This window comes from Podarcis liolepis (genome assembly GCF_965112155.1).
Source record: "Podarcis liolepis genome assembly, chromosome: 4".
NCBI classification, from domain to species: Eukaryota; Metazoa; Chordata; class Lepidosauria; order Squamata; family Lacertidae; genus Podarcis; species Podarcis liolepis.
The window spans coordinates 28,854,424-28,870,571 of NC_139558.1; the positions used below are offsets into that span (position 1 = coordinate 28,854,424).

At 42.4% G+C, this 16,148-nt stretch overlaps 1 protein-coding gene across 3 annotated transcripts; it reads right to left on the reverse strand.

Annotated features, from left to right (window-relative positions):
• Positions 1-1,272: 1,272 nt before the first annotated feature.
• Positions 1,273-15,846, reverse strand: LOC310706201 (uncharacterized protein). Of its 3 annotated transcripts, XM_083501617.1 has the most exons (8): positions 15,549-15,839; positions 13,950-14,001; positions 13,241-13,340; positions 11,247-11,294; positions 9,554-9,601; positions 6,352-6,416; positions 3,025-3,107; positions 1,273-1,379 (listed from the first exon to the last, which is right to left on the reverse strand). In XM_083501617.1, the coding sequence occupies exons 1-7, from the start codon at positions 15,751-15,753 to the stop codon at positions 3,035-3,037; spliced, it is 591 nt and encodes a 196-aa protein (XP_083357743.1). In that variant the 5' UTR covers positions 15,754-15,839; the 3' UTR covers positions 1,273-1,379; positions 3,025-3,034. The 3 variants fall into 3 exon arrangements, with proteins under 3 accessions (XP_083357743.1, XP_083357744.1, XP_083357745.1); XM_083501618.1 differs by lacking the exon at positions 6,352-6,416 and having other exon boundaries at positions 15,549-15,846; XM_083501619.1 differs by lacking the exon at positions 11,247-11,294 and having other exon boundaries at positions 15,549-15,841.
• Positions 15,847-16,148: the final 302 nt, after the last annotated feature.

The following is a 16,148-nucleotide window of genomic DNA, read 5'->3' on the forward strand; positions in this document are numbered from 1 at the left end:
CCAGCTAATAGTAAACAACATGCAACAGGGGCAGAAGAGTGTCGTGTCTCAGCAGTTCCCTTTGCTTCTTGAGACCCACCTCTTTATACAGTTTTACACCTTTTTACAAAAGTGTGCAAACATTCCCAAAACCGGGAGGGTAGGAGCTTTGCCTTTTCATTGTAAAAGAAATGATCTCCCCAATTCAGCTCTGCTAAATTATCTGACTAAAACTCCAGTTTACTGCTTTGAAAGCCTGTATGTGCACCAGCACTGCAAACAGAATTCATATCCAGTGGAATTGCTTCAAGGCCAAATAAGCTTTTCATAGCATTTGGAAATGAGGCTTGTGTGATAGCAATGAGGGCGTTTTGCAACTTTCTGATAATGAAACACTTTTCCAGCTTGATCCATAGCCTATATATATATATATATATATATATATATATATATATTCTTGATTTTAAAACAGATTTAGCTGTATTAAATGCCCTGGTACTTGGAAAAGAACTTGCATTGCAAGTAGGTTTGAATTGCATAGATAAGAGTGAAGTTTTAAGGAGATAAATACTGCACATATGTCAAGTTCCTCTGAAAAGATCATAGAATTTAGTTACCTGACCCACAATCTGTGCAAAGTTTCCTTTTTAACAGCCTCTTTCCAACACCCATTAAAAGCAAACTTCTTTGCACTTAATGTAGCTTTGTGAAAAGCCATTCCCTTGAGATTTGCACCCCCAGGTTACATTAGTTTCCCAATAAATTCTCAATGCATTTTTAACTTGTAACATTTTAAACTTGTTCATAAATAACCTGAAGTTAGGGTAAACTGTCAAAGTAGACAACACTGAGATATGTGGACTAAGGGTCTAACGGTCTTAGATTCACTGCTTCGTATGTTCACATTTACATATACATGACCAAATACTAAGGACTGTTTTTCTTATACAGTGGTATCTTGGTTTTCGATCATCTCGGAAGCCAAACATTTCAGTTTTCAAACGCTGAAAACCCAGAAGTAATTGCTTCCGTTTTCGAACACGCCTCGGAAGTAGAACGGCTTCTGCTGCGGTTTTTTCCAATTTTCTCCATTGACTTTGCAGCCAGCCCTTTGCGCCTCGGTTGTCAAACGTTTCGGAAGTCAAACGGTCTTCCAGAATGGATTATGTTCGACAATCGAGGTACCACTGTATTTCCACACCATGCTTTATCTTTTGAATCCACTGTCTCTTATCAGAATGCAAAGACCGGCAGCCTGTTGCGGTACCTCAGATAAAGTGAAGGAACAACTAGTCTAGTTCTGAATTTTAGTTTATTCGTCGCCTACTCTTCAGCTGACCATTTCGCATTGGTTTTCCTTCCATTTCATATTGGGCCTTGTATTCTAAAAAGCTGGAGTCCTGTACGGATTGAAGGACATACAGAATAATCAGCATGTACAGCAGAGGTAATTCGACTTTCAAACAGATATACCCAATACAAAGTTCCTGCATCTTCCCTGCCCTGGTTATCTTCCACTGACTCCACTTGGGTGATTCTGAGATGACCAATAAATATTTTGAAACCATGAGCTCACCATTGAAACAAACCTCCTCTTGCAAACAGGCAAATATATTTTTGTGGAATGGATAGGATTGCCAGCTGGCCAGAATTTTACTGGTCTGGTTTGTATAACCGGTCTTGTCTAGCAGTTTAAAAAGTGTTGAGTCAGTGAACTTTGGAGCCAGCTTGAAGGCTTGTTGTAATTTCTATATTACAGTAAAAGCAACAGAGTCATGTGGTAAGACTGAGGATTGTATCCAACTAAGTTCTACTCAGTCATGTCCATTAATTTCAATGGGTCTACTCTGAGTATGACGAGTTAGATACAACTCTTATCAAATTTATTGTTAGAGTTGGCACCTTGCACTTGGCAGAATCTACCATCATAACACACCAGTCTGCTGAATCCTTCACCCCCCCTGGCCTCTCACCTGGAAGGCTAGTCTTTTTGAAATGAAAAGTTGGCAACTCTAAGACTAAAAGAGATTTCTTGTGAGCATTTATAATCTTTAAGGCAGGCACCTCCAAACTTGGTCCTCCAGATGTTTTGGGACTACAACTCCAATCATCCCTGACCACTGGTCCTGTTAGCTAGAGATGATGGGAGTTGTAGTCCCAAAACATCTGGAGGGCTGAGTTTTTTACCTATGCCTGTGTTAAGGGGAAGAGTGAAAGAGGATTCTGACGTAATGTCTGCACCCATTATGCTCCAAAAAGCACACACAGGTACAAACAAAGTATTAGATGGAAACTGTTTTATATCTTTTACGTTCAGCTTGTTTGTAGATTGCTGCAAGCGAGTCTAAAATGTGCAAAAGCACTGAGGGCATAGGCTAGGGTCAACACAGAATAAAACATGTTCTTAGGCATGCTTAACTGTGTGACCTGGTTTGAAGTTTTGGACACAACACTAAACGATAGTTTAGCATTATGTGCACACAGAAGAGCTCGTTTCCAATTTTCTTAGCTAACAGCAATTCATTGTTTCATCTAAACAGGAGAACTGGGGCTAGTTTTAGCTATGCTTTTATCGAAACAAGCCAGGGTCTGAAACAATGATTTGCTCTTGGGTTTGTTAGGACAAACCATAGTTTGTCCTGTTTAGCATAAGGCGGCAACCTGAGGTTAGCAGAAAACAAAAGTGGATTCTTCCAATCTCCTTGTGGCTATGCCAGAGGATAGTAGGGTAAAGTTCACAAGCCTACCTGCTCCATGCCTTGCTGGCGCCTCTCACCCTGAAATCTTACCAAAGGGTGGAACGGGATGGGTGGCGGCGGCAGCAGCAGATGGCAAAGGGAGACCAGTGGCAGCACAGAAAGCAGCGCAGCTCCAGCTGCCTAAAACTCCCTCAGCCCAGTGGTATAGAGAGGTGCTGAATGAGGCTGTTACAGCCGCCACAATTTCCTTCCTTATCCCCAATGCCTCTGCACCCCACCACCCTCATAAGTATCTCATATATTCACGTCCCGTCCCCCACGGCGCTAGTCATGTGGTGATATTAACCAGTTTGTGGCTACTCCTGTTTTTCCTTCCGCTTCTTCTGCCTCGTCCAGATGGGAAAACAGCACAGCCAGCTGCTTTCGGGCCTGCAAATGTAAATTCCCACAGTTCATTTCTACATATATAAGGACATAATCTAGAACAAAGATTTCTTAAGTGTCAAGAATGTAGCTCCAAAGGGGAAACCAACTAAATTAGGGCAGCATAAAGGCAAGAGATCGATAGCCAACAAGTATAATAAGGAAAGATGAAAAGAACCCAGTCCTGAATTGAGAATATTCCTCCATGGACCTCTCAACAAGGTCCTGCAGCACATTTTTCCTTCCTTTACCTATCTGGCTTGGTGACAGCAGCAGTGTTGGGGAAGGAGATCTGGTGGCCTAAGATACTTATTTTTTTAATATTCATATCCTGCCCTTCCTTTGAGTCTTAGCACAACCTTTGTGGTTCTTCCTCACTGGCTATCTCCATTTTATCTCCGCAACCAACCCGTGAGGTAGGTTAGGTTGAGAGGGGATGACTGATGGTCCGAGTGAGCTTCATAGCCAAGTGGGGATCTGAATGTGGATCTCTCCACTCCTAGTCCGACTCTCTAACCACTACACCATGCCGGCTCTCCCTGTATAATAGCATTGTGTGAGGATCCCATCTGGAAGAACACAAATGGCAAATGCCTAGTATCCATTTAAGTGGACCCACACTATTCTAAAGGCAGGTGGTATGTGAGTCAGCATTGTGCGGTAGATAGTGTTGGACTTGGACAAAGCAGAGCCGGGTTCAAATCTCTGCTTAGTCATGAGGTTCACTCATGTGAATCTCTATCTCTCAGCCTAACCTACCTCACAGGTTAGGAACAAATGAGGAAACCCCCAATCACACTGCCCTGACCTCCTCAAGGGGAAGATGTGTTACAAATGTGGTAATGAATAGTAGTAATACATGTGCTGGATGAGAATTTCAAAGACTGAATAGCAGCACTGACCTACAAGCACACAAGCCCATCCCTCTCACAGGCTAAGGCTATAGAGTGATGGTTACAATCCAGCACCTATTGAAATTGTTAAAAATAAATAAATCCCACTGATTTGATTGACAGATGCTCAGAGGAAGGATTGTGTAGCTCAGAGGCAAAGCACCGATAATGCACCACTGTTTTGGGAACCCGTCATATGACAGAGCCATATTCCTGTAAAAAAAAGTACCGAGTTTTCTCACATTATTCAGCTGTTGGCTTCACTGACTCATCTTAACAAACAGAAGCAAGAAGTCAAGTGAGACTGCAATTCTAGGCACACTTAAAAGCAGAACAATCCATAACTTGTTTGGGGGTTGTTTTTTAATAAAAAAGAAAGTACCGCTAAGCAAAGGCAGCCCTATATATTTTACTGCCTGAGGCAGAGCAGCAAATAGCATTCCATGCCCCCCCCCCAATCAATTCAAAGTGTGTACCCAAGTTATTTTGGCACCTGAAGCAGAAAATCTTATTGGAACATAGGAAGCTGCCTTAAACCAAGTCAGGCCATTGGTTTATCTACCCCAGCATTGCCAACACTGACTGGCAGCATCCCTCTAGGGTTTTCAGGCAGAGGACATTCCCAGACCTCCTTCGGGATGCTGGGGATTGAACCTGGAACTTTGTGCATGCAAAGTGCATGCTTTGCCCCTGAGCTACACAGACCTTCTCCTGAGCACCTGCCATCCTCCCTGGCAGTAAAATCAGGTAAGCCAGCTATCTAATGCAAGGCTCAGCCTGCAGCCCTTTGAAGACAACTCTGAACAACCACAGGCAACACGCAGCTAATAATGTTCTAACAAAATATTTGGAACATGTATTATTTGAAGACAAAGCAGTGTACATAGGCCATAGCAGTTAGCATATGGGACCTGCTCCTCCTAGTGGTCAAAGTATCTAGCAATCCGTGTTATCAGGAACGGATGGATAGCGGGGAAGACTGGGATGGGAAAATATCAAATCATTTACCAGGTTGCTGCTATTCCAAATATATTTTTTGAAATGTTTATAAGCAGCCACTAAGAGGAATTCTGCACAAGCCCAATCAGTAAGCCCATTTAATAGCATCTGATTTATTCTCCCAGATAGTCCAACAACAACCACAGAAACCACCTGGGTGTGGAATCTAGATGCATGTTAAAAACATTGTGAAAAATGCTTTTTTAAAAAATCGTTCTGAAAAATGCTTTGAATTTGCTGTAGCTCACGGTCACCATACCTAGTGTCACAATTGTATATTGCACTTTACAACAATGGTTGGCCATTGTGAGAACAAGATACTGGACTAGATGGGCCTTTGGTCTGATCCTGGAGAACTCTTCTTGTGTATGTAGAATCATAGAATTGTAGAGTTGGAAGGGGACCCCCAAAGGTCATCAAGCCCAACCCCCTGCAGTGCAGAATATCCCAGCATTCTGTGCCCACAATGCCTATGCAAAGCCCACAAGAGGGCATGAACACTCTCCCTCTGATGATATCTAGCAACTGCTGTATGCTACTTTCTGAATAGTAACATCATGTAGTAACACCTTTACAACACCATACATTTAAGGCATATTTAAAGCACATGACTTTCCTCAAAGCATCCCTGGAACTGTACCTCGGGTTGAATATGCTTCATGTTGAGTGCGTTCAAGTTGCGCTCCATGGCAACCCGGAAGTAACGGAGCGTGTTACTTCCGGTTTTCGCTGCTCGTGCATGCGCATACGCTCAAACTGACATCACGCGCATGCGCAGAAGCGGCGAAAAGTGATGTGTGCATGTGCAGACGTGCTGCCGCTACTTACATTTGCTTCTGGGTGTGAACGGGGCTCCGGAACAGATCCCGTTCGCATCCCGAGGTACCACTGTAATTGCCCTCTCAAAGAACTACATTTCCCAGCAACCCTGAACAAACTACAGCTCCCAGGATTCTTTGAGAGAAGCTGTGTGCTTTACATGTACATCGAGCATGCTTTAGATGCCTGGTATAGATCTGCCCACTGTTGTTGTTGATTGGGAACCACAAGTAGCATGACACATTTTCCTGCATATGAACAAATGTAAACACCTTTTTTTTGCCAACTGGGAAAGATAGCATGCAAAAAAACGTCCAGAGAGCAAAACCTACAGCTGTTAGCCTAAGCCTGCTTTACTGGGAAGTAAGCAGCAATGAAATTAGTGTGGCAAAAAGAGCCAAGCAAACATATTTAGGATCTAGGAATGAAATGACTTCCACTATTCTGGACCCCCACAGCCACATTTTTGTAAAACTAAGCATTTTTAAGCTGGCCTTTCCCACCAGTGTCTTGCACAACAAGTAAAAATACCGCCATACAGCGTTTCAGGAGATTCCTCTTCCTTTTCATGATGCTTCTCCTCTGTCAAGATTTCTTCAGTTTTCTGAGTCAGAGAAATTTTAAGAAATAGTGAATTCTTTGTTAATGCTATAACCTAATAATCTATAACAGCGAAAACAAGCAGAGTTCTTTTCTGGGAAACATTTTGCTAAAAAAAAAACTTGCTCCAGGGTCATGCACAGTTCAAAACATGTGACTTCAGTGAAACTATTCCTTAAAAAGAAAAAGAAAAAAGCTTCATTGCATTGCTAGTTTTGGACAAATGGTGTATTTAATTCAGGCCTCTCTTTGTATGTCATGGAAAAGCGCTTTCAATACTGGCTAGGCAACGCTGAAACAATTTCTTTCTACTTGCAAGGCTTGATTGTTTATGATATGTGAACCTGAGGCAATTCAACTAGACTTTTAGATTTAAGGTTCTTTTTGCCAAACATGCTATTGTAATTCTGATAAGTTTCATTCCTGCCCTCCCCCCCCCCCCCCATTGGTAAAGTTTTATATTGCTGACATTTTAAAATTATCTTCAAATTTTGTATTGTAAGCTGCCTTACGGGTCTGACAGAAAGGCAGGTAATAGCGTTCGTATTTAAGTGCAACAAGGCATTTACCCCAAGCCTGCAAGAAAGATTGGTTATACAACCTAATCAGGATGAATGTGCTTATTGATACAGACAGATGAGTGCCTCTCCATCCATCCAAGACTGCTGTCAGCTAATCCTAAATTGAAGTTAGGTTTATGCTGTATACAGTGAAATGTGGAGTCATCACATTTTGTATAAAGTGTGATGCCACGTTTTCTACCTTCTCCCACAAAACACACACACACAAAAATTCACAGTACCCACAGTGACATGAATTTTGTTGCATACTTTCAGGTATGTGTGAACATACAAATCTGACTTGAAAGATGCCTGGAGGATTTGCATATAAATGTGAGGCGCAAGTCTTTGACAAATCAAGAGCTCATGAACCTAGTGCCGCAGTGCCATTTGGTGATTATTACAGTGTCAAAAGTCACCAGACAACACAGTATCTTAATAAGTTAGCTGTTGTCTAGCTGACTCAGACCCAATGGTGTCTAGCATGCAGTTTCCAAGATGGGGAGCATACAGGTCTGAGGGTCACTTAGGCTTTTTGTCATATTTCTGAACAATCTTATGTCCAAAGTAGTTCTATAAGGTAGCATGAAAAAATACTTCCTTTCTCACACTCTTTGGATGACATACTCTCCAACATTTCTCTGATGAAAATAGGGATGTCCTATTCAATAATAATAATACAGTGGTACCTCGGGTTACATACGTTTCAGGTTACATACACTTCAGGTTACAGACTCCGCTAACCCAGAAATAGTACCTCAGGTTAAGAACTTTACCTCAGGATGAGAACAGAATCGTACTCTGGTGGCGCGGCAGCAGCGGGAGATCCCATTAGCCAAAGTGGTGCTTCAGGTTAAGAACAGTTTCAGGTTAAGAATGGACCTCCGGAACGAATTAAGTACTTAACCCAAGGTACCACTGTAATAATTACTATTATTTTATTATTTATACCCTTTCATCTGGGCGGCACGCTGGGCAGCTTCCAACACATATAAAAACATAACTAAACATTAAACATTAAAGAAACTTCCCTATACAGGGCTGCCTTCAGATGTCTTCTTAAGATTGTATAGTTACATATCTCCTTGGCCCCAGGGTTATATAGCTCCAACTTTTCTCTGATGAAAATGGGGACGTGCTAAGGAAAAGCAGGACTTTTTGGGATCAAATCAGAAACCAGGACGGCTTCTGTAAATCCAGGACTGTCTCTGGAAAATAGGGACACTTGGAGGGTTTGGGATGAATGCTTTGGCAGCCATTTCCAGGCCAGCGAATTCAGCTGCAAAGCAGAAGTTGGAATATTGGAAAATGTTCCAGCACCTTCTGCATCTGCCACCAGAGCCCAAAGCTGTGAGAGACATCAGAAGCAGGCGAAGAAGTCCTGCTCTGTGAACGACTAATACCTGGCTGCTTCAGGCAGCCATTTCCAGGCCAGAAGTGCTGCAGAGCGGCACTGGAGGACTGGAGCAACTGCTGTCCAGTGAGGAAACCTTGGCCTGTGAGGGACTAACAGCAGTCATTTTGAAGAAACACAGGGGACTGAGGGGAGGCTTCTGACACCTTTGTTGCACTAGCTCCTTCTGCATCTTTTACCACTGCCAGAAGGCAAGCTCAGCAACAGCTGGGTGAGGAAGTCCTGATCTGTCATCCAGCTGCTTTGGCAGCCATTTCTGGGCCAGAGGAAGCTTGTATGCTCTTTTTGTGATCATACACTTAGTTTACTATATTTTAAATATATTGGAAGCCCCTCAAAAATCTCAGTTAGTAGGCAGGGTATAAGGCAGTCTGAATAAATAAAAAATATATTTTAAAAATTCCTTCACATTCTTTGCACCATTAGTAATTTCATGACTATCACATTCTCTTACTTTCAGGTTGCCTGAACTAAAAAAAAATTCCCCACTTCTTAACAATTTCTTCCTAATAATCAACACCACTGATCACCTTTCAGTCAACAAACTTAAGATGCTGCAGACAGAGCCCACTCAGCTCTTGGTGAATTACTGCTCTTTATAAATACCAAGGGAGTTTGAATTCAGCTAATGACTTCCCACGATCTGCGTTACTAAAAATAAATGATATCTAAAATGGGAAGCATTCTGGTCATACGGCACGCTACAGAACATAAGTGAATGATGCCTCTAATGTTGCATTTGGGGCTGAGGACAGGATATTTTATATCATCAGTCCCCAGAAGCCTTCGTCAATTATCACAGCCTTTAAGAAAAACAACTTGTTTTCATTTTGTGGTTTTTTTGTCACCTACCTTCAACATCTGTTGTCGAGTAGAAAGGCAGGATACAAATATTTTCAATAAATGAAATTTAACATAGCGGGAAGAAGAATCCGTGGTTGTCTGCATGCAGGGCTCCCCACCCCCCAGTTTTTTCACTCAGTTCTGGCACCTCTCGGGTGGGTGTCATTGCCATTATAAGAGAACAAGGGAGGCGTTCATAGTGAGTTCCTACAATTCTTTTTCTAGAAAAATAGCATTCCCTGCATGTATCCATTCATCACACTTGCATCTTCCCTTCACGAAAATACAGCAAGTCAAAAGTATGTTCACACAACTTATGCCTACCTCTTCAACTCTATCTCTCAAATCAATCTCCACAAATGACAAGTCTTTCTGCAAGAGGAACATAAGAGAGAACCAAGTTGTAAGATACCTTTAAGATGAAACTACACACACACATATGGGTGTAATGAAAACGTCACAGGTGCTCTTCCTAGGGAAAAAACATATGGCGGGCTTATGTTACATGGCTTGCATGTAAAGTGAGTTAGGTCCTTAGAAGAGGACTAGGGAAGTTCTTAAGGCTTTTATCACATGTGTTTGTGTTAAGTCAATGTCATCATCTGTTAACATTGGCGGCCTTAGGAGCAAAATTGGAACATGGTGGTAGTACAGCAGGGTATTTGAGGTCAGCAAAGCTACCTTCATAAATGGTATCCCTGCAACTTGCAAAATAATTGTTAAGACAGATGGATATCAGGACAATAGTGGGGTGTGGAAGGGGCAGAAAAGTGGCAATGGCGAAGGCATTTCAGCCATCACAAAGCTTATCGTCATGTTTTTGGCTTAACTTATTTCATTGCAGGCTTAATGCTTAAATGTTGAAGGATACGGTATTAATCTCTTAAATTGGGGATGGCGAACGTTTGGCCCTCCCATCAGTCCCCATCAGCATGGCCATTGATGAGAGATGGTGGGAACTGCAGTCTAAATATAAAATAAAAAAAATCAGCAGAGCTGCAAGCCTACACATTTGGTATACAGTGGTACCTCGAGTTACAGACGCTTCAGGTTACAGACTCCGCTAACCTAGAAATAGTACCTCGGGTTAAGAACTTTGCTTCAGGATGAGAACAGAAATCGTGTGGGGGCAGCGGGAGGCCCCATTAGCTAAAGTGGTACCTCAGGTTAAGAACAGTTTCAGGTTAAGAACGGACCTCCGGAACGAATTAAGTTCTTAACCCGAGGTACCACTGTATAGTTTTAAGATGTTTTTTATAGGATTGGAACTAAAATACAAGAAGGTAGAATGTACCTATAATGACAGCATTCTGGACAGAGATATTCTTACTTCTCTGGTTCTCTGCTTAGAGGTACATTACATATATTTGAGCATCTTTTCATTTATAGCAAAATACAAAAGATTTTTGCTATCTTTACTGCAGCTGAATAAGCTTGATAATCAGCACTCAACAGTGTTCTATTGCATTTGTCTGGAGTATTTCTCTACGTTTTTCAAGCTGCATACCAACTTCATTGGCCTCAGCTCTGGGGTGTATCAAGGGGCCAAAATGGACTCTGTCACACAGGAGAAAGTGCTCGGGGATCCTACTGTGATGTTCGGCAGCAAATTTTTCTGCACCAACTATCTTAATTGTAAAATCAAAGTTCATTTCTGCTCTGCGTTACCAAATGTTACACTGGTTGGTTGTATATTTTCCTTGAGGTTGTTATAAACATGATCAAGAAAATGGATGCAGAATTTGCCCCATATTTTATAGGACAGAATCTGTGTCAGGTAGAAAAGGTGGCTAGCCTATTATCTACTGCAGAGATAGCACAATCTCTTGGCATACACACACACCAGACGAATAGCCATGAGAAGGAAGCACTCTGTGGACTGGAACAGATTTGAGAAATCTTCTTTCAGATTCCGTCCACGCCCTTGGTATCTCTCAAAACAATCCGTTTGCTTCACTGCTGATGAAAGTAAAACCGAATATTGAGCCATTCTTCCTGGGAGTACAGTATTACTTGCCTTCATCTCCAGAAGAACGCCTTCCATTTCAGCATCTGACTTTGCTTTCTACAGATTTAAAAAGCAGAAGGTTAAGTGTGTTGCGTTTTTAAGAAGCAAGCAAGCCTAATTCTCTAGTCTGGGCCCACTATGAACTTGTAGCACAGGCTCCCTTTCTCCAAGCTACATAAAAACCCTTGTACGTTTTGGGAAAACTAACAGAAAAATCAGTGCTGTTATATTTATGGCGACTGGTTCGTGTTTCGAGCCAGCCATAGCAACATGGTGTGTGTGTGTGTTTGTGTATAACCCACAAGTGACAAATGCCCTTTAGACCACGTTCCTGGGATCTACGGCCAGTTCTATGGGGAGCAGAGGCTGGACTCATTTACCCACACCTGTTGCAAGGCCTGTCAATTCAAGCACTGATCCTGAAATCTCAGTGTCCCTCTTTTTTGCAGGGTTGGTCCCACCCTTCTGCTGCCACAACCTATTGGCTTCTCCTTGTCTGTGCACAGGAAAACTGACTAGAACTGAAGAACTCTGGGACTTGTAGTCCTTGAAGGAGCACATTCTGCAGGGAAAGTACATTTCTCCCAAGAATTGTACTCCTAGAGTTTCCCATACAATTTGTATTTCCTCCCCCACCCCCTTTCACATCTATGGTGGGCCTGATTCTGTTGAACTCCAGCAGGGCCCTCCCTGTAGAATGTCAGTAGGGTTGTCATACTGTATTTACTTTTCTATCCCAAGTAGGTTTTTAAAAAAGCTCTTTTTTATGATTGACTTTATTTGGACCACTGCATGTTTTTGAATTTTTCTTTTTATGTACGTCACTTAGAAACTCCAGTGATTTAGTGGCACATGAATAGCTCAAATAAATTAAATATCCGGGGTGGCCTTGTTGAGCAACATTTTGTTCTGAATACTGCTGCTTTGGTCTAATGCTATTTCTATTTGGCTTCAGTAAAATACTTAATAACTGGATACATCAAAATAACAGGCCCTCCAAGTGTCCCTATTTTCCAGGGACAGTCCCAGATTTACGGAAAGCTGTCCCAGTTTCTGATTTGATCTTGGAATGTCCTGCTTTTCCTTAGGACGTCCCCGTTTTCATTGGAGAAATGTTGGAGGGTATGGAGTAACGTGACACCGGAGCCAAGGAGATAAGTAACTATACAGCCTATAGAAGGCACCTGAAGGCAGCCCTGTACAGTGGTACCTCGGGTTAAGAACTTAATTCGTTCTGGAGGTCCGTTCTTAACCTGAAACTGTTCTTAACCTGAGGTACCAGTTTAGCTAATGGGGCCTCCTGCTGCTGCTGCACCGCCACCATGTGATTTCTGTTCTCATCCCGAAGCAAAGTTCTTAACCCGAGGTACTATTTCTGGGTTAGCAGAGTCTGTAACCTGAAGCGTCTGTAACTCGAGGTACCACTGTATAGGGAAGGTTTTTAAAAAATGTTTAATTATGTTTTTTTTATGTTGGAAACCACCCAGCAGTGGCGTAGCATGGGGGGTGCAGGGGGGGCCCGGCCGCACTGGGCGCAACATCTGGGGGTTAGGGTTAGGGGGCGCAAATTCCCGGGTTAGAGGGCACAAATTACTTGCCTTGCCCTGGGTGCTGACAACCCACGCTACGCCACTGCCACCCAGAGTGGCTGGGGCAAACCAGTCAGATGGGTGGAGTATAAATAAAATATAATACTAAATAATAAATAAATAAAGGAATAGGACATCCCTATTTTCATCAAAGAAATGTTGGCGAGTATGAAATAATTATGGATGAGTATCCTAGAACATGATATATAATCTAACTGTCCACAACACACACACACACACACACACCCCATTTATGGGAATGGGTTTGGAGTCCAAACTGGAACTCCATACTGGCATGTGGTGCTTGCAAAGTTTCCCACTTGAGGATGCAGCCCTTGGGCTGGAAAAGTTTCCCAACCCCTCAAGTAAATAAACACAGAACTACTTGTACTTAGAATTTTTGTGTTTCCTGACCGTTTTTTCACTGATTTCCACTTTAACAGATTCATCTTGCTCCCGACCACTTTCTTTATCCTTTTTATTGTCATACACTTTCTTCTTGATCTCTTTAAGACTGCACAGGAAGAGATATCGACATATCAATAGTTTTATTATAGTGATCTGGTTGAACAACTGAACGGAGGCATTTAATTCGTAGCAAAAAGTTTTTGCTGGCATTTCTCACCTTATTTAAACAGTCACCTGGGACAAAAAGAACATGCTTTTAAATCTGGACCCTGCTTATTGCAACTTACACATGTTTGCATGTGCAAGAGAGGAGATGCTAACCATCCTGATGTAAATACAATTATAACATTAGGTGTAATAATTAAGCACTTCGCTTGCATTATAATGAGATAATCCTTACAACAACCCTGTACACTCACCAAGATTATAATCTTCCCCAGTATTGTAGAGGGGAGAACTGAAGTGAAGAGCAAGCAGCTTTTCTAAGGCTGCCTAGTGGGTTCATGGCAGAGGCAAGATTGAAACCAGGGGCTTCTGATTCATAGCTTAGTCTCTGAGCTACTGTACTACAGGAATTCACAGCACCTAGGATGTGTCTCCTGCTTTTCGTGAAGCACACTGAAGTGAGGCAAATGGCTCTTTACTGAATATTACTCTTTATTCTAGTCCCCTGTACATAACTCTGCTTAGACTAGGCTGAGCTATACTTTGTTACCAGCTAAGGTCTTCTTCTGTCCTCTGTGCGCCTTTCTCTGTGCCCGAAACATCTAGAAAAGGGGAAATAAACGTTCCATAAACACTGTCACATGTAGGCAGAAATCGAGCTTTTCCTTTTTGAGGGCTACATTCTCCCATCATAAAACAAAACAACCCCAAGGTACCCTAGTAGAACCAACAATGCAATGTGCATCATGAATGGTTGTGGAAGATGGTAGTGACTGGACAGCAGATGGGAAGCTAAACTTACTCTAGTAAAACCAAGAGAAATGAAGCCTCCCTCACCTGCTGCCTTGGTTGATAACAAATCAATGGAATTTGTAGAAACCTAAGGCCTGAGGAAGGCATAGAACACAGGGAAGTGATTAAAGTTGACAAGCTGCAGGATAGGAAAATGCTTACAGGGACCTAAGGAGACAGATATATATTGCTGTCAGAAAGATGGCGGGGAGAAAAATATTTATACTGGCTACCAGCAAGAGATAGTAGTTGGGAACATGAGTGAAACAGGGCAGACTAGATGTTAAGTTGTGGGCAAACATATCAGACGACACAGCGATTCTTCCAAAGCAGCTCTTTATTTGTAAGCTGGAACAGAACTGACCTGAGGAGCTCAGTCAGCCTGCTTATATAGAGCTCCAGAACAATGTAACTGTTGCCATTTTCTAAAACTATCCAATCACTGAATGTCACTTTCGATCCTTCATTTGCATACAAACTATCCAATCACTGAACTTCACTTTCGATCCTTCATTTGCATAACTATCTACAGTATAATTTGTGTAATTGGTGTACTGTGAGGTAGTTGCACTATATTTAAGTGAGGGCTGGCCCAGTGGCACCAGGGTGGAAAAGTGCCGTCGCATGGGGTTCTGCAGGGTTTAGCCTGGTCTCCCATTTTATTCAACATCTACATAAAACTGTTGAGTGGGAGCATCTGGAATTTTGAAGTATGTTATCTATCTGCATCTGTACTGGAATTGTTTCCCCATGTTTTAATTGTATCACCATTTCTGTGTTGCCCGCCCTGGGCTCCATGGGAGGAAGGGCAGAATATGCTTCACCGGTGCCTGACTCTGGTGTTGGACGGGGTAATGGCCATCAAACTTAAGCTCAAGATTGACACTGTTAATAGGTGGTTCCTCTGCCTGGAAAAGTGGCACCCGTTCTGCCTGGGGCTGCACTACCCCTGAAGAATCAGGTTCATTGCTTAGGGTACTTTCCTCCCAGTGTTTTGTTGTTTGCTGCCTTTTACTCTCTTGCATGATTTTTGCTGTAAACTGTCGTGAGATGTTTTTTGTATAACAAACGAATAGTGCATACTGGGGTTTGGCAACTGATGAACTATGGGCCTTATCTGCTTCTGGAAAAGATACCTGGCCTCCCAAAGGTATCAACATAAGAATGAGAGAATCAGCTAATGGTCCACTTTGAAGGTGGAAAGTGTGACATTGGCCAATCCCTTCTCAGATTAGCTCTCTGGCAACACTAATTGCTTTCCAGGACTGTAGGACAATAAGGAAACAGAGAGATGAATCAAAAGCTATTCCTTTCTCAGATTTTGTACAAAAACAGATTTGCTTGCTAAGTTACTTACCAGCTTCCTGCAATGTCTTTTCGATTAGGCCAGCTAGCTCAGGCTTAAGCGTGTGACCACTGAGCCTAACCGTCTTGCATTTGTGAAGATCTGACGTTTCTGCAATCCGGTGGGACCCTGGTGATAGTTTTGTTGCAAAAGGCACACCTTGCAAACGCTTCCTGTGTGCTATGCTTGCAGCCTTTGACATCTTTTGGTTCTTCATGTTAGCTGAACATGGAGAAATGATGTAGGACTCTCTGTTGATACATTTCTTAAATGTGTTGCCTTGAAAACATGTGACTTTTGTTCACACAGGGTTGTCGTGAAGCTTCTATGACATCACAAATGGTAGACTGAAACCATTGCCTCATCTACCAAGGCTGCTTCGCAGATTGAAAGATCACCTTACACATTCTTCTATGTTTGTTTGGTAAGTACCCATACCAAGATTGTTCCTTTGGCCACCAAGTGCTGGGGAAAGCTCTTTTAACTGTATGTGTCAGCTATGGCTCTAATTGGAATGAATTGTGTGCCATGGTGGTACCATAGTTCTCCATATGTTGTTGGATCCCAACTCCCACCTGCTTCAGCAAGTACTGTCAATGATCAGCAGTAATG